This window comes from Apteryx mantelli, chromosome 12 (genome assembly GCF_036417845.1).
Source record: "Apteryx mantelli isolate bAptMan1 chromosome 12, bAptMan1.hap1, whole genome shotgun sequence".
In the NCBI taxonomy this organism is placed as follows: Eukaryota; Metazoa; Chordata; class Aves; order Apterygiformes; family Apterygidae; genus Apteryx; species Apteryx mantelli.
This window is the reverse complement of record NC_089989.1, coordinates 25943778-25965916: the sequence shown is the minus strand read 5'-3', so window position 1 is coordinate 25965916 and position 22139 is coordinate 25943778. Positions and strand designations below refer to the sequence as shown.

The 22139-nt window shown below is 38.0% G+C and overlaps 1 protein-coding gene across 8 annotated transcripts in view; it reads left to right on the top strand.

Annotated features, from left to right (window-relative positions):
• The window catches only part of CRBN (cereblon), a 28189-nt gene extending 6412 nt beyond the window's left edge, over positions 1-21777 (top strand). For 6 of the 8 annotated variants that reach the window (XM_013958281.2, XM_013958283.2, XM_013958284.2 and 3 more), the window contains 8 exons: positions 834-983; positions 8368-8530; positions 12554-12616; positions 13325-13409; positions 15031-15146; positions 18213-18277; positions 19323-19454; positions 21024-21777. In XM_013958281.2, the coding sequence (XP_013813735.1) occupies positions 834-983; positions 8368-8530; positions 12554-12616; positions 13325-13409; positions 15031-15146; positions 18213-18277; positions 19323-19454; positions 21024-21207 (958 nt within the window). In that variant the 3' untranslated portion in view covers positions 21208-21777. Of the gene's footprint in view, positions 1-833; positions 984-8367; positions 8531-12553; positions 12617-13324; positions 13410-15030; positions 15147-18212; positions 18278-19322; positions 19482-21023 lie in introns of all 8 variants that reach the window. The other 2 variants (XM_067303513.1, XM_067303512.1) reach the window with 2 other exon arrangements.
• Positions 21778-22139: the final 362 nt, after the last annotated feature.

The following is a 22139-nucleotide window of genomic DNA, read 5'->3' as shown; positions in this document are numbered from 1 at the left end:
TGGAGCATGTATTTTTAGTGCTGATTTCTTTGGACACTAAATCAAAAGCAGTTAATTGCATTGGTTTTGTGGTATATAACAAAAGTTGCGGTTTGAAACTGTTAGACAAACTTTGTCTTCCAACGCACAGGGAAAAGGATGGTGGGTAGCTGCATGACAGCATCACAAAAGCCATTGCTTTTGTGTAGAGAAACAGTAAGTGTTGATTTGCTTTCCTTGTTTGAGCATTCTCTTGATTTCAGTAACTGAATGCACTGCTCTGTTTTGTTAAAAGAAAAAGCCTTGACTTGAAATGTAAAAAATGAGATTCTTGCTCTGAGAACTTTATTGTCTTAAAGGTGTACGTTGCTTGTTTTGTGTATAAATTAACAAGCATAGATAAATGTTTAACAGTAGGGTTGAGAGAAATGAGCTGACAGAACTGCAGAAAAGATAAAGGGTAATCTGTGCCAAAAGAGGCTGGGAATGTTCCTCCCTCCTACCCCAATTTACCACAGTTATGTGGGAGATGGGAGCAGCTGGTTTTAGAAAGTCAGTCTAAAGAATTCTAGTACTTTCAGTGTCTGCATTTCAAATGCAGACACACTGGTGATCCCTGTGTTCCCAGAATCTCACCTCTACAAACTAAAATAAAACCAAATCATCAGAAAAAAAAAAAACTTACTTGTAAAATGAAAAATTAATGGTTGCAGTCAGTTTGAAGGTATTTTACCAAATTTACCTGTTCAAATGGACTAAACGTGGACAGTCAGTGTAGGTAGAAGAACTAGTGAAATCTGAATGAACAGTGTTATTTGGAGGATAGGTAACCTTTTTTATTCTATTGCTTTTAGTAATGCACGTGAAAGGGAAGCACATTTTGGAACAACAGCAGAAATATATGCGTACCGAGAAGAGCAGGAATTTGGAATTGAAACTGTCAAAGTGAAAGCAATAGGAAGACAGAGGTTCAAGGTGCTTGAAATAAGAACCCAGTCAGATGGGTAAGAAAATAATGAATTTAATTTTGCATGTTGCAAATCTTGTTCCTGTCAGCATTTTGTATCGTAGACTGGTAAAATGCATAATGCTTAGTTTCCTTCTGAAAACTGCTTTTTTTTTTCACCGAAACATTTACATTTTACTCCTAGTGAATCTACCCCTTCAGTTGCACAAATGGTTGATTAGCGTAGATACTAATTATACAGTCGACCCGCAGCTCCTCTGGTTATTAGGATTTCTGACATTTCCTTTTGTAAGACTCATGTTTTAGTTGTTAATAACTCTTCTCTAAAATATTCTAAAGAATGTCTTCGAACACTTTGATTTGATGTGTGTGAGAAAACATTTGTCAGAATGAATTTGTTTCTGAAAATTAAGGCAGGAGAAAGATGTTGATTTGCCTGCGTTAAAAATTCCAAAGTTTTTGTTCAGAATCTCTCGCATCCCGCTTTCAACCGGGATGTGAAATGGGAGGATGCTCCTTTATGAAGTGTGTGCCTTCAGCTGTCTTTGTGAGAAGCCTCCCTGGTGCTGACCAGATTCTGGGCCTCTGAAAACCTGCAGCCTGCATTTCTCTCTAGAGATGTCTGCCCTGGGCATGCACCACTTCAGCTGAGCGTGGCTTGATGTGCAACTGCAGCTCTGCACTGCTGCAGGCAAGGGGCAGACGCTGGAACTGTGAGCGATAAGCTTGTCCTTTTTTGTACTTTGAGTGATCTTTATCTCCTGAGCCTCAGCAGCATGCAGAAGGACTCGGCTGCATGATTCAAGTACAGAGAGGACAGTAACAGGGCCCGGAGGGGTGGTGTTTTTCATGGGAAGCACTGGGAAAGTGGAGAACTGGAGACTGGTAACCTTGGCAGAGAAACAAGTTGCTTCTCTTCCTCATTTTTTTCTTCTTGAAATGTTTGGGGTTTTTTGAGAGAGAGAAAGAGAGAAAGAAAAAGAAAGAACCTGAACTGGAACAGAAATTGAAAGCAGCACATACTAAATGTTGTTCAGGCTATTAAAGGCAGCTATGCCTGCAGTGATAAAGAGGGTTAACTCCAAGATCCTTTTCAGTCGGATGCTCCCTGACTGGTGGCTGCACTAACATCCACAGACAACAAGAGCAGGCCGGCTTCAGTGTGGAAGCTCTGCTGAATGTGAGGCATCCAGAGCTCACCTGCTGTTTAGTCTTCCTTTTCCTGCCCTGCACTTCTAATCCGTCTGCATACTGGTGAGGAGCACAGCAGCAACTGCATAATTCATGGTTCCGTTCTTCCAGCTGTTCTGTGCTGTGTTGCCTCTCCGTTCTCTAGTGCCAGGCAGGAAAAAATCTGGAAGGGAGGAAAAACAGACTGTGCATTGGTATCTAGGTGGACTTTGTTTTGCAGGGAGCAAACAACTTGAAATAAATCAAGACCTCCATAGACGGATAAGTGTAAGATGAGCATGGTGTTCATGTTGAATGTGAACAGACTAGGAGGACAAATTGTGTCAATATTTGCCCTTTTAAGGGTTTAAATCTTTAATATTATGTGGCAAGGATTTTTGTCTATGAAGCAGACAGCTTCATATACATAAATTTGCGTTTGTCTCTCCAGCTAATAGACTTCCCCCAATAACCTTTGAACCAGCCACGTTTGACAAAACAAGAAAGATCTCAAAGATGATTAAGCTTCTACAGGACTCATGAAAGCTGACGACTGGGTCCATGAAGGAGATTAAATTAGTCTTGCTGCTGTTGGAAAGACCTGCTCTGGACTTGGCTAGTACTCTGGTGTGCCGCTAGCTGGTCAGGATATGCGTGGGTTGACTGGCCAGCACGAGCTTGTAGCTCCGAGTCAGACACAGCATGTTCTGCTATCGCCAGCCAGTAGCGAGGAGACACAGAAGGGGATGATGCTACTGCAGGAATGCTTAGGGGAAGAGGAGAGATTATAAGGGGTGGAAGGCAAGGGCAGAGAGGGTAGGAAGAGTCAAAAGATGGAAGATTAGCTGAAAGAAGCTAATCTTCACTAGTTCCGTTGCATGTTTTATTTGGCTCTTTCTGTGGTCTCCTGCATCGTTGTCATTTCCACATTTTACAGATTTTTAAGTTGGTGGTATTTCCTAAAGCCATCATCATTTTTGTTTGCATGTTTTTTAGGATTTTGCTACTTGAACTCCTCTAATTACCCCCCTGTGGTCTAGACTGCAGATCAGTTAAAACTCCATTGTTAAAGACAGGGTTTTCTATTGGCTGGCTCAGTTGGCTTCCTTTTCGTGTTAGTTCCTGAGATCTTTTACCACAAATAATAAATTCTGGGTTTTTTTAACCATTGTCACAGTTTAACACATGCTTACCTTCAGCAAGTCTTACCTCTTCCGTTCTGACCCAGCTCTTACTGTTCACTGATACTTTGCTGATAGACAGCTGCGACTTCTCCTGTTACTGGCTGGCATTTCTTTTCATGTGCTTTTTAAGTGAATGAGACCTTTAACAGTTAAGAATACATATTATCTTCTGTCACTGTTGTGTTCTTGACACCCTGTTCCACACCACACGCTGCATCGTGACCCTCTGTCGATCAGAGATGCCGGCTCTGCACATGCCTTTTGTGCACACGTGTGCAGTTCTTAGCCCAACTGGCAGAGGCTTTTGTAATCTGTTCTGCAAGGCACGTAGCATCTTACTCCAAATCTGTGAGTCTAAAGATTAATCATCATCTTTATCCTGCTATCATTCAGTATAGTGACTTTGCTGTAGAAAGAGGCCTGGGAACAGTCTGAGCTCAGCGTTTTCTCATGTTTTTACAACATGCAGCTAAAGAAATGCAGGTACTCTTCATTTCTTCTAACCTTGTGGTTACATGTAACATTCTGAATTTTACGGTTTAGAAAAACTGTTGTTTGAACACAAGATGGCAGTGCTTGGACAACTACAGTAGCAATGGCGTTGTTTTTGAGAATTCAATATTTAGAAACAGTTGAGATGTACAGTGATTCATTGTGCTGTTAAAGCATTTTATGATGATGGTTTTGCATCTACTGACCAGGAGAGGTCACTTATACAGCATGTTTATAAGTTTCATTCACAAGTATGGATTTTTAAATGTATGAAATAAGGGAGGTGGGATTAAGTTTCTAATCAAGGCAAACTCTAAATTTTTTGGAATGAGTTAAACAGTATCTTCAGCTTTCAAATATTAGACCTATTGTGGGCCTTAAGGTCTTATGATAGTGTAGTTTCCAATAGGTTTAATGTGACTGTGTGTTTGGGGAAGTGTTCCTTCTAGAAATGTATTTTCTACATTTGGAAAATAAACAGCCATTTGCGGTCTATTCCAGTAGTAGTGCTGGATGAAACTTTGCCAGTTCGACTTTCAAGCCATAATTAGCTATAAAACAACAACAAAAAAAGCATTTAAGTCACATGAAGTAATAATCACAGACCAAAATATTTTATTTTCATTTTCTTTATGACATAGTTATTCTGCCAAACATGTACTTTTCAGTAAATCTGAAAAGATTGCTTCTCGTGTGAGTGATCTTGTGTGGTTGTGTGGAAACTGGTTTCAGTATCTGTATGTGTATGCCTGGGATTGGGAAGCTCCTGTCAGCAGCACCTTCAAATCCACATGGATGCTCTGTGCTTTTGTACCCACTTGTTTTACAGAACCGACTGTCCTAGTAGTGATTAGTCAACTTGAATCTCTTCAGTACTGTCAATATGCTTTGGAGACGTGAGCAGATGTTCTTCAGTTTGTCCTGAGGAAATGATCCTCTCTGCAGGTTATTAGACATTCTCCAGACTCCTGTGCTAACGAACTGACTTTCTATGAGTGACGTGTTTTAGGAGCCTGGTAGCGTGGCAGTTTGCTTCCACTTTTGTCCCTACATCGCAGGTGACATTAAAAATAAGTTTATGTTCTCTCTGTAGAAAGAAAACATTACTATTAAGATCCTGATTCTAATTTTCTTGGGTTTTTTGCTAGTTGTTTTGAATACAGGCATCGCCAGTCTAAAAGACGTTTCGATAAAGAAGGAAAGCTATCAAGCTTCTCAGCGAGAAAAAGTTTGTCGTTATTCTTGGTGTTTCTAATTACCATGTGCTTATGGCAAAATGCAAATTTATTATTTATAGTAAGTTAACATAGTTCACTGATAAAATTGCTTTCTGCTCTCTTGAGGCAATTTATGGTTCCCGTCAATGAGGGCAGCTGTTCTGAAGCCCTGTTCTCAGGGCCGTGTTAACTGATAGTATTTCGTGGTCTGACTCTAGGTTTTTGATTGTTTATTTTAACTTTCTAGTGGAGATGCAGATTCTTTTGTAATGTTTTTAAATCCAACAGATAATAGGTTTATCTTTCTTGGCTGCCTTACAAGTAGTCCACAGACACTCAGAAGTACAGAGAGCACATACTGAAAGACATAGGCCCTGGTAGTCATCATAGTAGCAACCAAGAAGATCATCCTACTCTGGCAGTCAAGGCAAGTGGCACAGGAGGATTCGCTTTCTGAGCACAGTGGCTTTTTATCAAAAGACAAATTACTCCCTCCTAGGTCTCCTAGGCAACTTTTTCTTCTTTGGGTATCTATAGTCTTGTAACTAAGAAAATAATACAGTAAGCTTGCCAAAGATATGGCATCTCCCCTGACGTTTTTATCAGCAGTGTTCTTGGAAGACATCAGAGAACACGGGCGAATGGAGAGAACAGATCTCCCTCTCTTCACAGACCTGTGATGGACAGTGACTTCTCCCACTTTCCTTCCCTACCCCATCTTCATTTCCCATTTTTCAGTTTCTTAAGAGCTGGTGGAGATAACCTTCTTACCAGTATGTTATTATGCAATGTTTTATGAATAGGTACTGGAAACCTCCTTTTTCCTAAAAAAGAAAGCTGTATAAATGCCTATCTTGGATTTTAGATGTTTAAATGCTTTCGGTGTGCTATTTGAGATGCAAAATGGGTAGTCTGTCCTCTGCACTGTCTCCCTCCTTTTTCCTTTTCTCACCTTCAGTAGGGGAGACTTATTTGCCCCTTTCTACTTACATCTTTATCCAAAAAAAAAAATTTTTATATATATATATATGCACACTTTTTTTTAACGTCTGGTGTAGAAAAGTTGTCACAATGTTGCCATTTGGCTTCCCAGTGATGCTGAGAATATTTTAGAGCTGTCTTACCAGTGTTGTAACCCATCTGTCATCAAGATTTGCAAATATTTTTGTAACTAGGAGATTGTTAAATGAAAGAGAAGTCTTGAAATTACACTTTGGTTACAAAATAAATTAGGAAAGGGATTAGCATCTAACTAGACTTTTTAGAGCAAAATTGGAATCCACAGCAGCAAAAGTATACCTGTCTCTTGAAAGACCTAAAATAAGGACCGGTCGTATCAACCAGCGATAGCCAAGACGTTGAACATGAGATTGTGTATTTTTGTGACACGGTCAGCCAGGCTCCAGGTTCACAGTCTGCAGGTGTGACTGAGAACAGCTAATCTGTAATCAAACACAGTCTAGAGGTATCCCTTAAAATGTATTTATGCCTCTTCACTAATAGAAAAATACAGAGGTGGTGTAAGTACGAATTTCCTTTCCGCTTCTGGTGTTGGTAGTCCCGGAAGCATAGTCACATACTTGAGAATTCTGTAGGGGTGGATGTGGGATTCAAAGTACTCGAATTCAGCTAGAATTTTTGCTCAGTATGAGCATTCTGGTAGTGTTCAGAACATAGAAACACTTCCCAGCATTTCTTGAGAGCAAGCTTATGCAAGTAACATTAGGCAAAATGACTAGAGCACTGCATAAATTAACAGAGATGTGTGTATTATGCATGGAAACAAGACGACTGGAATTGAGATCGTCAAAATGGCTGATCGTTTACCTGAATATGTCAGTTTTTCCAGGGCTTATGGATGAGTGCTCCAAGTCTCGGTGATAAAGTCAATGTTTGAGTGGACTTACCCATTTGTGAACCTGTTCTCATCCAGCAGAAGTAAGAAACGCTTGAAATTTTCCTCCAGGGGAAACCAAAACCAGGCCTTTTTGATTCAGTGGTTGGGCTAATTAATTCTCATTAATTCTGTTATTTGCAAGAGTCATCTATTAAGTCTCTTACACCGTAAAAGCATTTGCATAACTGCAGCCTTGTTTGGTGAAGCTTCTGAGGCTTTCTGACCTGAAACTGGTGCTATTAGGGAATGTGGGTTTGGTGGTCAGAACCCCCAGGAAGCAGCAGCGAGGGCTGTTAGCGTGGGGTTGCAGGCAGGGCGTTCGCGGAGGGGCAAGGACAGCTAGGCTGGTATGTACTAGCTTCATATCTGTTGCTGGCAAGAATTTTATTGTCTTGGCACATGGGCATCACATTCATCTGTAGTGAATGTGAAGAGAGCACACTTCAGAGATCTCTGGCTATTGCAAAAATAAGTAGGTTTGCTTTTACAGTGTTAATTCTGCTTGTAAGTGCAATTGCAAATTCATAATGACATGTCTTAATATTTCAGGGTTTTTGATGCATGACACTGTTAAAAATGTAAACTCTTTCCTACTAGTAGAGAGTATTCTTAGCAGCTACTTGACTATGTGGAATAGGTGACTTGGTTGATATAGACTCTGATCATTTTTTAATATCCTAATATCCTATTTCTGCTGATTTTGAACTCCAGCTAGGCACATAAGCTTTTGTGGTTTGAAGATAGCAAACTGCATTTCAGCCAAATGTCCTTTCTGAGGGTTTGATATGTATTAACTGGCTATTAGCTTAATACCAAAAGTAACTTGAGGAGACAAAAATCTAAAAATACAGCGCTGAGATGGCAGAATATTCTGCTGTGTCGCCACTGCCAATCTGTTTTTAATTCTGTCCACCACAGTCCCAACAGATACCCTATCTCCTAAAGTATATAGACAGCACATTGTGTCCCGTGGAAAAGGAAGTTAACTGTGAGAGGGGAAAAAACAGCAAAATGCTTTTGCTGAAAAAGTTAAACCAGTGATTCCTTTAGAGTTCTGTACGCCAGTGCAAAAATACTTGGTAAACAGATCATTCTGGTTTTTAAAGGAAAATGGAAAGTAAGGTTGAAGAATCTTTAATGCTTGTATCTTCATCTCAGGTAGAGCAAAGTCTGGTCAGCACAGTGGCTTTCAGAATTTAGCCAGTGGCATGAGATATTCTGTATATTACAATAGTACGTGTTTGTTTTACTACAAATATACTGTATGTTCCCTAAGGTAATTTGATTTATGTTAGTACAACTTAAAAATCTGTTGAAATGGGCTCCTGTTTGACTTCCATAACACTGTGTAGTGACTTGATCTATTACATATGCCCATGTTTTTGTAAGCAGTAAAATCCATTTTTGAAACTCCTGTATGTGTGTGCATATATCTCAATCTTTTTTTTTTCCCTTTATCAGAATCCAGCAGGCTAAAGTACAAATCCTTCCTGAACGGGTGCTGCCTTCAACAATGTCAGCAGTACAGCTGCAGTCTCTCAACCGATGCCACATATTTCCCTCTTCGAAACCTACAGCATGGCAGGACCGAACTATACATCAGTGGTGGCAGAAATATCAAAAGGTCAGAAGCTAATTGTGTTTTTTTTTATTTTTGATGGTATTTCGAAAATCGATATAAAATTCCATCTGTGTGTCTTTAGAGGAGGATGAGCAAACTGGCTTGCTAGATGCCAGTTTCCTGCTTTTCCTGCAGATTGTGTGATTGTTTATCAGCTAACAGCAATGGGCAAATAAACATTTTGTTTTATGAGTTCTACTAGATTTTAATTACAGTATTTTTACTTTTTGGCGAATCAAATTTTATGTGTGTATCTTACTAAATTGGTTATAAGGTGTAACAACCTGTTTAAACAGGAAAATTACAGCCGTATTACTGTAACTGCATGTCCATTTCCTTTCTGGATATGCTTATTTGGGAATATCAGTGGTGTTTTGAAGATCAGTGAGGTCACAAAGTCTGCAGATATTTTTGTTGGCAGTTACACAAACAGACTAGGAAGGCTAAAAATCTGTTTTTTAGGAAAGAAATAAATTTGTGATTAGAAATTATTCTGTCTGTCAAGGTAGCTGAAGGCAGAGGAGATTCTCTGATATATAATGTCTGTGTTTAAAGTAAGTCCTTGATTTTTTTTAGCTCCCTTTCTAAGTTCTGTATTTAAATCAGTCAAATATTCCCATCCAGAAGGTTGTTGGTCAACAACTAGGCTGATCTTTACAGTTTGAGCATGCTTTATATTGTACTTTAATCTCCTGTTTATATGTTATATGTAGTTTTTTGGTAACTTAATAATTTGCTTTGTTAGATCACAACAATGTTCCTATATAATCCATTTATTTAGGACAAACTGCACATATATTTCTAAATCTGGTTTTTGATCTCATAATATATGTTCAACAGATTTGATTTCTGGGATAGTTAATGTGTAATACTTATTTTAAAAATTGAATTTAGAAGCTTGCCTTAATTTTTTTACAGTACTAAAAGTGACAAGATAGGAAGGGATCACAGAAATCTTTGTGATTTTTTTTATACACTTTACATACATTTACATGGTTATTAATAGAAGATAGTGCTTTATACACAGATGAAGTGGGTGAATTGACACTGTAATCTTATCTATTTTTTTCCCCAGAGCTTTCTTTTTTTAATATGCAGACTTTACACTTATTTACAGTTCTAGAACTTTATTTACTTGACTCTCTCATTTTAAAAAAAAGAACAGAAGAGGAAAAATTATCATTATCCAGATGTTGGTATTGCCATTAGGGAATTAAATTCTAGTTTTGGTTCACTGATACAAATTCCACCTTTGCTTGTTTGTGCCATTTTTGGCATCACTGCAGCTATGACAGCGTTTAGAGTCAGGAGGGAATTCACACTAAAACCACAGGCCAAAATTTTCTGAAGAGTCTTAAGAGGCTGCTGCCAGGCCTAAGCTACAAAGCTGCATATCGCTCAGGGCGGTGGTGTGATTTGTGCTGGCGGCAGCTGTGCTGTTTAAAAGGTGCCAGAAGATGCATTTATACAAATGAGAGAGCGTTTTTGCCAGAACACCCTGGAATACATAGTCCTTGAGGACTCTGGAATAAAACATACTGTCAAAAGGATAATTTTGCTGGAATAAATCATGTCCAGGTGCTAAGCCCCCTGCTAGCGTATCACCTTTACCAAAGCTGCTGTTCTTGCTGAACAGGTTGTTCTTTCCCAGTCCCACAGGTACTTTTTTAATCTGTTAGAAGGGGCTGGCCTGGCCTGGGGACCTACGAGCCTGTGTGCTCCAGAGACGGCTCACACAGAGAAGAGGAAAGACTCCGTGGAGTCCTCTGTGTCTGTAGTGATCTTCGGAACTGCCTCCTGTCAAATCCTTGCAACTCTCCCCCTTGCCAGATGTGGTTAAGGATTCCTTTCGATTTGAAAGTTGTATTATTATTATTTTTTTCCTTTAATGGCATTGAATTCTCAGGCAAACAAAAATGAACCATAGAGTAAATCATTAATAGCAACAGGGTTATTGATCTCAAAGATCTTGAACCAGTTCATCTATGAGTTAACAAGCCCAGAAACATTACACTTCAAGGAGAAAAAAATCCCTTTGCAAGACCAATGCTATCTAATCATGGCGGAAATGCAATGCACCTGCCCTAAAGAAAAAGAAGGCATTTTGCAGATCCAGAGCAAGGGCAGTGTCCTGTTGACCTCAGTTGCTCTTTTGCTGTCTGTAGAACTATAATTATTTCTGATATGAGAGGCTCTACCTCTGTATGTTTACTGTCTAATATAATGAGAAATACCAGAAAATGAAAGTTGCATTTTAAGAACAGTTTCTGCTGCATGGAAGAGCTGACCCCATGTCAGCTCTTATGGAAAATACGCTTGCTAATTAAAACAATATCTTGACTTCTGGTGTTGCTGAATTCTTTCTCCAAAGTGCTATTGATTCACTGTGGATTTTAGTCTCTCTTTGCCTGATTTTTTTCCCCCTTTGTGAGATAAGGATAGTTACCCTCAAAGGGAAACATAAGATTTAATTTGCAAGTGTTCATGGAACAGTTTGAGATCCTTTGTTGGAAAACAATGTGGATGTGCGGTGTATTTTTCTGATTTTATTAACCCAAATCTATAAATTTAAGTGCTCTGAAGTCACTGTAGAAAATTGGTTAACTAAGCAAATAACCTTACAGTGCTGGAAATTTGCTTTAGGAATTCAGTTTTGTCAAATCAATGCAGTTTTTACCTAGGGCTGCCTGTCTGCTGGAAACGCACAGGCTACAGAGGCAGAAGACTTTTTTTTTTTTTTTTTTAAGAGGTGCTAGTGGTTATCCTTTTTATTTTGTTCCTCTAAATCTGCTGTATATTGTTATACAGATACTTTAGTGCACAAATCAAATGAACATGTTAGTCATGTTCACAGGGAAGTATGGTCACTCCTGCTGGTAAAATTCTATGTAGTTGAGATACTTCTCAGTAGAGTCACTCTAGGTTACTCTTTATTGTTGCACTTCTAGAAATCTGTTTGAAATGCTAAGAATATTAGAGTAAATTTTGTTCCATTTCTGTTGTTTAGAGACTCTTCTGTTAGGCTCGTGCCATTTATCGTGTGACTAAAATTTGATCGAAAACCCCTCAATAAAAGATAGTCGTGAGAGCGTCAGATGATTTTTTTTTTTTTTTTTAATTGCTTCTGTTCTTCTCCTCCACTTTTGTTTCTTACTCCACAGTCCATTTGGGTCTGAATTTTTCCTCACAGAGTGCGGTTAAATGGATATTGTATGATATTGTGTTCACTGTCTGTGGCTAATAATAATACAGCTGTCTAACAGGTTTTCAGTAGGCTGGCATAAGCACTGATGTTCAGCAAGCATTTCTGAAAATGCAATTTCCATTACAACTTGATACAAGAACGACAGCAGATAGCAATGTGTGATTAAACATGAAGGTTACCCAACCTAATCGGTCAGCTCTGAGAAAGTATCCTCTGGAACTCCTAACTTGTGTGATATTGCTGAGATTTGTAGTTAAGTTTTTAACAGGTCAGTTCTCCATTTAAAAAATGTCATCATATATCTTTTGAATTCGTATATGTCAGCTTAAAATGCCTGATCTGGCCCATTAATCTCCTTATTTTACTTATTCATGCATTTGACCAAATTGATGTGAAATAACGTAATCACCTTACATAATGGATGATTTTCTGTGGTTGCTAAAGTAGCAACAATTGATGGAGACTAAGGAATAGGTGCACTATCTAGTACTACTTGAATATTTGAACTGTCTAGATTTCAGATAGATGCTCTTTTGAAAGGCATAATATCTTGTTACTAAACATCAAAAATCCTTTTACCGCTGAGACAGTTTTTGTGAGAAAATCTGTATGTTGTCCATCTTGTGCAGAAGACTTAGCACTCGATGCATTTGCAAAGTGCTTTGGAAGCCTCCTGTGGAAGTACCAGTTCTCATGGTGATAATTTGCTGTACCTTTAAATAATCGGATATCTTCGGTCTCTCTCTGTTTTATTTGTTTGAACAAGATCTATGTGTAAAATCTGCTATGTTTAAGAATGAATTTTGTGGTTTTGGTTTTAGAGGAAGTTTCACTGTGCAAGTTTGACATCTTGGCCTCCCTGGCTCTACTCTTTATATGACGCTGTAAGTTCATACTAAACATTACCAAGTAATCTACAATTAATTTTGTACATTTTAATGTCTAATTATCGGGTAACGAGAAACCTTTAATTTTATGGGATTGCAAGTTCTATTTTAAAGAGAGTGTAGTTTTTAGTTTACTGTAAAGAGCAGGAGAGGTTCCCCTCTGTGTAGGTGTTCCCTGGTGCTAGAGCATGCATCCGGGATGGATAACAGAGGTTCAGGCCCTTACTGGGTTGTCTCAGAGCAAAAACTTGCTCCTCTGTCCCATGTGCTCCAGGTGAGCGTCCTAACCACCAAGCTGCTGGATAGTCTCAGGCGGGTCTTTCCTTTTGGAGTTGTTTTATTTAAAAAAAAAAAAAAAAAGTGTATGTATTTATATACATATATATGTATGTATGTAAAAGAAAGTAATTGGTGTAAGAGAGGGAGAAATCCAGAGAAGGCTGGCCCTGGTCTGGTTTGCACTGTTCTGGCATTTGAACAGTTGTCTCAAATGAGAATTATACCTACCTAGCCATTGGTTGAATTTGGCCTGTTTCCCACCCTGTTTCACTCTTAGTTTAAAATATGTGTATATGAAGTGAATCTGTACTGTAAGTTTTAAAAGCACTTAGGGCAAATAGCTTACTCTACGTTTTGCTTCCTTTTTTGTTTTTAAGAAAACAGAAATACCTATGTATTTAAATTAGGCTTTTCTTCTAACAAAAGGAAACCTTGATGGAAAGAGTCAAGAGGCAGCTACATGAATGGGATGAAAATCTTAAAGATGAATCTCTGCCAACAAACCCAATAGGTATGATGTTGTTTAGCTTGTGAACTCAAATTTGATTTAAAAAAAGAAGGAAAAAGAAGAGGTTTCCTAAGAAAACAAGGCTTACGTTTTCTTGGTAATTCATCCCTCGCTCCCAGTTTCCAATAAATTTTGATGGCTGGTTTCAGCCAGATTTGACCAAAGGAAAATACAGCTCTTAGTCATGCAGTTCATCTGAATTTTATGAAACATGTTCAATAAGAGAAACAGAAGTCTATTGTGCTTTCTGTAGGGAGGAATGCAATAGAAATGCTTCATAAGAAAATGAGCCAAAAGCAAACTGGATTTTTATTATTATTAAATGAGTCCAAGTGGTTTTGTTTATATAATCTCTTGGTGCTTACTTCTTATTACCGCTTATAAGACATGAGAGCATCAGTAACCTGACCACAAAAAAGTTGAAATCGGATTTCGTGCCGCAGTAGGCATTGGGGTTGCACCCCAAAGAAGTAGTCCCGTCTCTCTACTGGTCTCTAGTACCTAATAAGCTGTAAATTCCAGTTGAAGTTGTTCTCCAGAGAGAAACGTTCTGCCCTGTGTAGACTCTCAAATGCCTGCTAAGGGGGAAAGGCAGACTGTGGCCTTCAAAAAAAAAGTCAGTTAACCACGAAGTGCAGGTCTAGGCCTCGTGATGTCCGTGGAGCTCTTGTTTCTGCTTTGCTTAAAGTAGTGGTTGAGAGCGCTTCCTGCCTGCTTTGCCCCGAGTGCTCCTCGGAGGACGTTACGTATGTGGAAAGCGTATGAAATAATCTAATCTTAAAACATACAACAAAATGCAACATGCTTTTGGTATTTCTTTTCTCATGATTCACTGCACACTGCTGGCTTAAATGTTCAGCTTTTCAATTCTGTTACAGGCTGTGAGGGATGGGATGATCTCCATTAGGAAGGGTTTTGTTAGATAAATTGAAGAATGACTGTAGTAAAGTTCATTACCTTCTGTGTTTATGCCTGATTGAAGCTGCTGAATGAGATTTTAGTATCATTTTAAAACTTTAAAAAAAAAATCTTTCTTCTTGACCAAATATTTTCAGATCTAATTTTGGTCTGCATTCAAATATGGAAAAAAGAAACAAAAACCCCAGAGGGGAATGTATAAAGAGTATGTCTTTTCCCTTCCCACATAACAGTGAGAATACTTTGATACTAAAGCAAATAATGCATTTTGAGTATAATGTATGAGGGAGGTGTATATGTATGTTTTCTATTAATTTTTCCTTCTCTTATAAAAGCACATCTTTCTTTTTGGAAAAAGCAGTGTAAGCATAAGGAAAACCACCAATGGCTGGAAAATTCAATAACGTACTGTCAGAGTGGAAGTCTGTATCAAGTGATATTCTGCAGGGGTCTGTTCTGGGTTTAGAATAAATTGCCTACCAACATTGTTCAGTATCTGTCACTGATGATCTTTAAGCATGAATTAGACAAGTATGTTAGAAATGGGTTTTAGATATAGGTGATCCTGCCTTAGGGCAGAAGGATGGACTGAGATGACCTCTCTATTATAACCCAAAGGTTTAAGTTTCAATCTATAACTGAGTATAAATAGTAGTTTTTGTTTCTCTCTTACATTCTAACAGGCTTGGTATTTCTTCATTTCTAGATTTTTCTTACAGAGTTGCTGCCTGCCTGCCAATTGATGATGCATTACGTATACAATTGCTTAAAATAGGTAGTGCTGTTCAGAGGCTCCGATGTGAATTAGATATTATGAACAAAGTGAGTATTTTCTTTACCTGCTATTTACTTTGAATGGTTCTTACCAAAAAATATGAGTGACTGCAACAATCTGTAACAAAAACGTTTGAAATTTCCCTATAATACTTTTAGAGAGTGAATTGGGGAATTGTTTTATTTTTCCTTCCTGTTTAAAAATTTTCTCAAGAAAGAAAATGCTCTCTGATAGTGCTAGATTTCGTGTTTAACAGCAAGCAAGAAACATTTTATTATATTTGCTCTTGTTAGAAATTATGTTTCAATGCCTCACTGCACTGTTTTAGCCGAGAGATGGTGCTAGAAGTCTTATGTACCTGGTACCAATCCTATAAAAATCAGCACGCCGCATTGTCAGTATAATACACAGCAATCAAGTAGCATTGTGCCACGAAAAATTGTGGATTTTGTAACAAAAGATAAATCTTTGTAGCAATGAGCTATTGAGTATACATCTAAATAAATATCGGGCAAAATGATTTTTACGTTAAGGCATGTATTGCCTTGTTAAGCTGTTTTAAGGTGATTTAAAACTTGTCTTATCTTCCCTGAATGTTCTTCTTCCCAAGACTATGTAATGCTCTACATGTAGAACGTTAAAGTTTTATTTTCACGTAGTACGTTTCTCTAAAATAATACAGCATTACATATTATAATATAACTAAGTACAATGCAACTAAGCGTCAGTCAACCTCATGTTGAATGCACCTGTTCTAGGAGCAGCATTTGCAATAACATCTTGCAGCGTTTCCACTGGCGGTTCAGATTGCTATTCCCTATTCAAATATTCACTATGTAATTTTTGAATGGAGAGACGAATGTTGTCTCACCTCAGTCCTAGAGAGTAATGTGTTTACATTGCAAAGAATCACCACGTACAGCCCTAACCAGCTCTCACCTTGCTGGTTGTCAGTGTGCTGGGGATACTGAAGCGATGCCTCAAACGGGATAGCGTAGCCCTAATCAGCGTTGTGTGTGTGTGTTGGGGTGGAGCAGTGGAAGTCTGGCCTCTTTGCCTCCAAGCCACTGCCCGTGTCCGGGGAAAAGAGAACTAGGGTTATCAGTTTGGTGCTTTTTCCTCTTCCCAAAGCTCATGCACAAAAAATCTGAAGGGGGATGTACAGAGAAAAGGAGAAAGAGAAAACCTTCTCTTCCAAATTCTGAGATAAAATTGGATGTGTTTTCACATAAGGGTCTGTAACCATGTTAAATTTCATTGTCATTTCACTGATTCAAGAGCTGTGAAAATATTCTAATATTCAGGTACTTCCAAGAACTGTTCATGTTCAATGCATTATACATATTTCATAAAAAGAGACCAGAATGCTTAAATTACTCTTATAAAATTTAAGATAAAGTTGATTTTAGTCTATAGCTTTTCTTTCTCTGGATATGTAGGGGACAAAAAGTATTAAAAAGGTGCTTTCTGCATCAACATGTAATATTCTGTAAATGTTTTTAACTGTTGTAATATTTAGGGAAATGTTTAATGTAAGAATGGTAAGTGCATTATGTTTCAGAGGGTTTTTTTAATCAACATTTAATTTGGCAAATCCAGTCTTTTTAAACCAAGGTTCTTTATCGAAAAGGGATGCTCTGGCAATACAACATATATTTTGGTTTACTTGACAAAGATGGACTTAATATATTTCATTGTTCCAGAGTGTAATTTACAGTAAGATCTGTTCCTTTTTTTTTTTGTCTTTGATATCAATGAATTGCACTGTATTTTTAAAGGTGCTTCTCTTCATTAAAAACAGTTAACTGTTTCTATGCTTATCTTTAAAGGAATGCACATCATTCACAGCTATAACACTTCTGTGAATTCTGCTTGCAAGTGCTAATTGTAGTAGCCAGATTTGGAAACGGAGGGGTAGAATTAAGTAGCTGCCTAAATTGGATTCTGAGAGGGATATGTGAACATTAGATCATAATCTCTAAGTGAGGGTGATTAAAGTGAGAGCGTGATAGCAGGCATTAAAGGTCACGGGTAGGAGAGGAAGGCCAGCCAAGCTTTAAGAAGGAAAGTAAAGCAAATTGGCATAGGATTAATAGTATTTGTGCATAGTGCAGCACTCTTCCTCCCTTGATCTCAAAGAGCCTAGACAGTGTGTTGAAACCGTGGGGCAGAACCAGAGCAACCCGCAGGAAAGGAGCGGGAGGAAGCTGAAACTCAGCAGCAAGGCTGGAGCAGCAGAGCAGAGGGAATGGGAGAGTAAAGGCTGGCAAATACCCGTGTAGCATCACGCTAACGGGGTGCAGGAGGCAGAACTCGGGAGGAATCAGAAGCACAAGCTGTGATTTATTTGCCTTTTTAAAAGGACATATGCTCACACAGGGACTTTTCCAAGTGAAGATCCTTGAAGCAGCATTTTTTTCCCCAATAAGGTGGATCCTTCTGCTGACAGAATTTCATGTGCATTATTCTTAAAAAGAGGTAGAATTAATGCATCCCCTAAGAATGTATAGTGAAGTATTCTACTGAGTTGATTTAAATGCGGATTTTCTGGGCAGTGTCAGTGATGAACTGTTTTGTTCTACTTTCTAGAAATTGTAGGAGATAAATTTGTGTTATAATCTTTAAGAGAAAGATCAATACATGTTACTTATTTTTCTTGAGGAAATAAAAGTCATTGATCTACAGTATTGCCAAACTTTAGAAGTTTTGTAAAAACTTAATGATTGCATTTGTACTCATCCATCTTTTTGTTATATCTTAGAAGACCAACAGCTTTTGGTTTCTGAATTAGCTTTTAAAGACCTTAAAGGTTGACTCATTTATTATGGTTGTGTAGTCAGTGCCTCTTGTTTTTGTGAATGTTTGAAAACTAATTGTAAATAAAATCTGTGCTTTCCTTTTAGAGAATAATTAATATTTACCATAAATAAATGCATAGAAAAATATTTATGCTTTAGCATGAAGAGAAAACATAAGTGGCTACTGCACAGATAAAAAAGGAATTGATACAAAGTCCATTCTGAGAGAAGGGGAGAGAAATTTTTATTTTTTGCCACTGTGCTGGCAAGTGTCTGAAAATGAATGAAATTATCCTCTTTGTTTTTCTTTTCAAGTGTACATCTCTCTGTTGTAAGCAATGCCAAGATACAGAAATAACAACCAAGAATGAAATATTCAGGTGAGTTTAATGCTCTTGATCTTTGGGAGGTTCTTCATCAGAATTGTTGACACAGCAAACCAGATTAGGCTACGATACAGGTATTGCACTTTCCACAGCGCTCATAAAATTTAAATATATATTTATAGGGAATTTTTTTTATAAAACAAGATTGTTTATTTCATCTTTTTTCATAAAAAGTTAGTAAATCCAAACATCACCCAAACCACATATATTGTAGTAGAAGTTAGTGTGAAAGGCCATGTTATGTCACCTAGTCCAGCACCTTGCCACTGGAGAGTTATTCACTCTGTGGTGAGTTTTGGAATGTAAATTTGTTATGTACAAAATTTGGGATCTCATGAACTTGATTCAGAAACAATAGTACAAAAAATTCATTCCCAACAGTGCACTCCCACTTTCTATATGTCAACAGGCTTCAACAGCAGATTAATATGTACTGATTGGGTGGTATTGGTACGCTTCCAGGATGTTGTCATTTGAGGAAATTGTCTATTTTTGTCATTAAGCATTGTGATACCTCTTTTAGTATAAGATTATATGATTTAATCCTAAGAGCTGTTCTGGGCAGTGTGTTGCCATTATATATTTGACCTATACAATATCCTCCATGTTAACCAATGATAAGATGATTCATTTTCCAAATGATTGCTACTTCTGGCAGTCTTGTCACTATTTTCATCTTGGGTAACTAATACTCTCCATCGTCTGTGTCAGTGTGAAGGTTAAAAGATGCTTTGGTTTAACACAGCAAGACTCCCCGCAATTTTCCTTTATCGGAGTGATAAGAGCTGATGTGGTCATTAAAGCTTGTTTCTTAGGTTCCACTTAAATGGTAGATACCAGAAACCACAATTCCTCCTGTATTAAATAGTGTATGTAAACAAATGAATGAAGAGAAATTTCTGCTGAATGCACATTTTTCTCATATTTAAAGTCAGATTTAAGAGTAGGAACACAGATTCTACTTGTTTTTATCAGAAGCTGCTACTCAAGTTGAATTTCTTCCTTGAGCTCTCTCAGAATTGCTGTTCATCTGTTGCAGTTTATCGTTATGTGGACCCATGGCAGCATACGTGAATCCTCATGGGTACATCCACGAAACCCTTACCGTTTATAAAGCCTGCAACTTGAATCTCAGTGGACGACCATCGACAGAGCACAGCTGGTTTCCTGGGTAATACAGTTAAAAGAAATGTTATGGGTAAATGACAGAAATTTAGTTGTAAATGTATTCCTACAAGAGTGGGGTAATAAATACATGCTTTTTGACACATACATTGTCATTGAGTTCATATGAAAAAATACGAAAGTAAATGTAGACTTTTCCATAATACAAAATAAAATGGAAAATTGAGGTAGAGCGTGCAGAATTTATCTTGAATCTCTGAAATCTGTGGAAGCTTTAAGATTTTAAAACGCAGTCTAGCACCTGAAAGCTGTACAGAGGATGCTGATTTTCTGATTTTTTTCTGAATTGTTTTATATAAGCCACTATTTATATCATAATTGTTTCCGTGCAGCTTTCTTTGATCACAAAGTATGTAAAGTACAAACAGAGAACATAATATATAAATGCAGTTATTCTGCTGAGATACCTTTTTAGATCTATAAGCTGAATATCTGTTTTATCTGTTTTAAAATTACTAATATTGTATTTAGCTTAATTAAATAATTACTTTTGATTTTAAATAATCTTGCTGTCTGACACAGTAGCAGAATTGTAAAGATATAAAAGTCTGCCTAATAATGAAAGGTCTTGCATCAAAATGTCACCCATCTCTGGTTACTTAAATTTTGACTAGATAAGAACACTTCAGGCACACTTTTAGAATTTGTATATTTAATCTCTTAAAAATATCTGAAATGTCAAATTATATTTGAATTATAGTTTCACAAAAATATTCCTCAAATATGTTATCACAGGATCATTTTTTCCTGTATCCTAATGTCAGAAATCATTCTTCTGTCAGACTTGACTTGCCTACATCAGTCTCTCTGCTCTATCCTGGTCTCTTTGACAACAACCAGTTCTTTTTATCAGCAGATAAAAATAATTTGTGGCTACATTTATAACCATCCCAAGGTTCTTGACTATGCATCTACTCTTGTGTTCTCACGCTGTACATGGGTTTTGTCTGGACTATCTTGTAGCGTTTAGTAATGAGGTGAAGGTCAGCAGGATGTATGGTGTATCTGTCATAAGAAGTGCATGTTTTAAGACTCCCTGAAGAAAACTTGTGCCTTATAATATCTGGAGTTCATTTTTCTTGTCCTTCAATGTTTTCTCTGTCCTTTTCTTCTATAGGGTTTTTTTAAATATTGATGTTCTGCTTTTCAAAGCTAGTAAAGAAAAGCTCCATTGCTCTGGAAAGTGAGATTCCCTCTTAATCTGCCCCTGTCCAAAAATCACTTTTATTTCCATTAAATAATTTTGATTAAATTTACTCTCCAAGAACCATTTTCTGACCCTCCTTTGGCATACACCATCTCATCATACTGTTGCAACGTTGTGGTAGTAAAATGCTATAGCTACTTCAGTTTCCCTGCCCGAAGGCTGAATTTCTTATAGATCTGCAGCAGGGTTTGTAGATGGGAGCTGGACACCTGACCTCCTGCGATTCTCTGGAAATCCAGCTTGAGACTGATGTTCCCTTCTTGCCGGATAGGTGAACTGTCTTCTAGTGTTTGCAAAATGTCTTTACGTATACGGTAGCGTCAACACCTTTTGCTTTGTTTTTGACAGGTACGCATGGACTATAGCCCAGTGCCGCATCTGCGGGAACCATATGGGCTGGAAGTTCACAGCTACCAAAAAGGATATGTCTCCCCAGAAGTTCTGGGGACTGACGCGGTCCGCTCTGCTGCCCCGGATCCCAGAAACGGAGGACGAGTCGGGCCACGATCGATCACCGTTGCTCTGCTTGTAATCCCGTAACCTGCTTTGGAGAGGAACGGGCAGTAGTCTGTCTCTTAAACCAGTCTGCTCAGTTCTGCTTCTGATGCTTACTTAAAAAAAACAAACCCCGAGAACCACACCCACACAAAAACCGGACAAGCAGGCGTCACTACACTGGGGTTGGCGTGCGTACACGTTACTGTCGCTTGAGACACGCTGAGAATGGCGGGTTGGATCTTTAAAATGGCAACTTGGGAGAGAAGGTAGCGAGAGGCACCGGGAAGCTGATCCGATTCATCTGGACAGACTTGACTGAACTTTCTACTTCCGTGTATAATTTCAGAAAATGTTTACCACTATTGACCTGCAGTGAAAGAAGGGGGGGAAGCTAAAATTACAGCAAAACAAGGTCTGATTTATGCAATTTCTGTATGATGGTAGATACCAATTATTCACTGGAATATTTTCCCACAGTACACTTAGTGTTTTTGCAGAGAATCCCTGTTTCTAACTATGTGTAATACTTCCAATTTTATGCTCGTGCTGATTCTCAAATATTTGCTGAATGACCATCAAAGGAAGTAAAAGGACGGAATCTCTACCCTGATGGCTGTTGTGTTAGTGATGTGGTCCTAGTCGCAGTGCTGTGCCGAGCAGAAGCAATAGCTTCCTGCTACCTGCAGCCAGCACGATTACATTACAAACTTCCTTTTGAAAGGAATCCGATTTGAAGTGTTCGGTCCTTGTAAGTTATTTGATATATTTAGCATGTTTGCCTTTAGATGTCTTTTAAATTTTAAATTATTTATACTAAATACATAGGTTGATCCCAGTACGTAAACTGTATTGTCATTTCCCGTTAATGTGTTTGCATTCACTTTTCAGATGATTTCTCTGAAGCCTCGTTTACCTGTATAGATGCCCAAGGTTCTGTGAAGTACCCTCTAAAATAACTAGCTATGA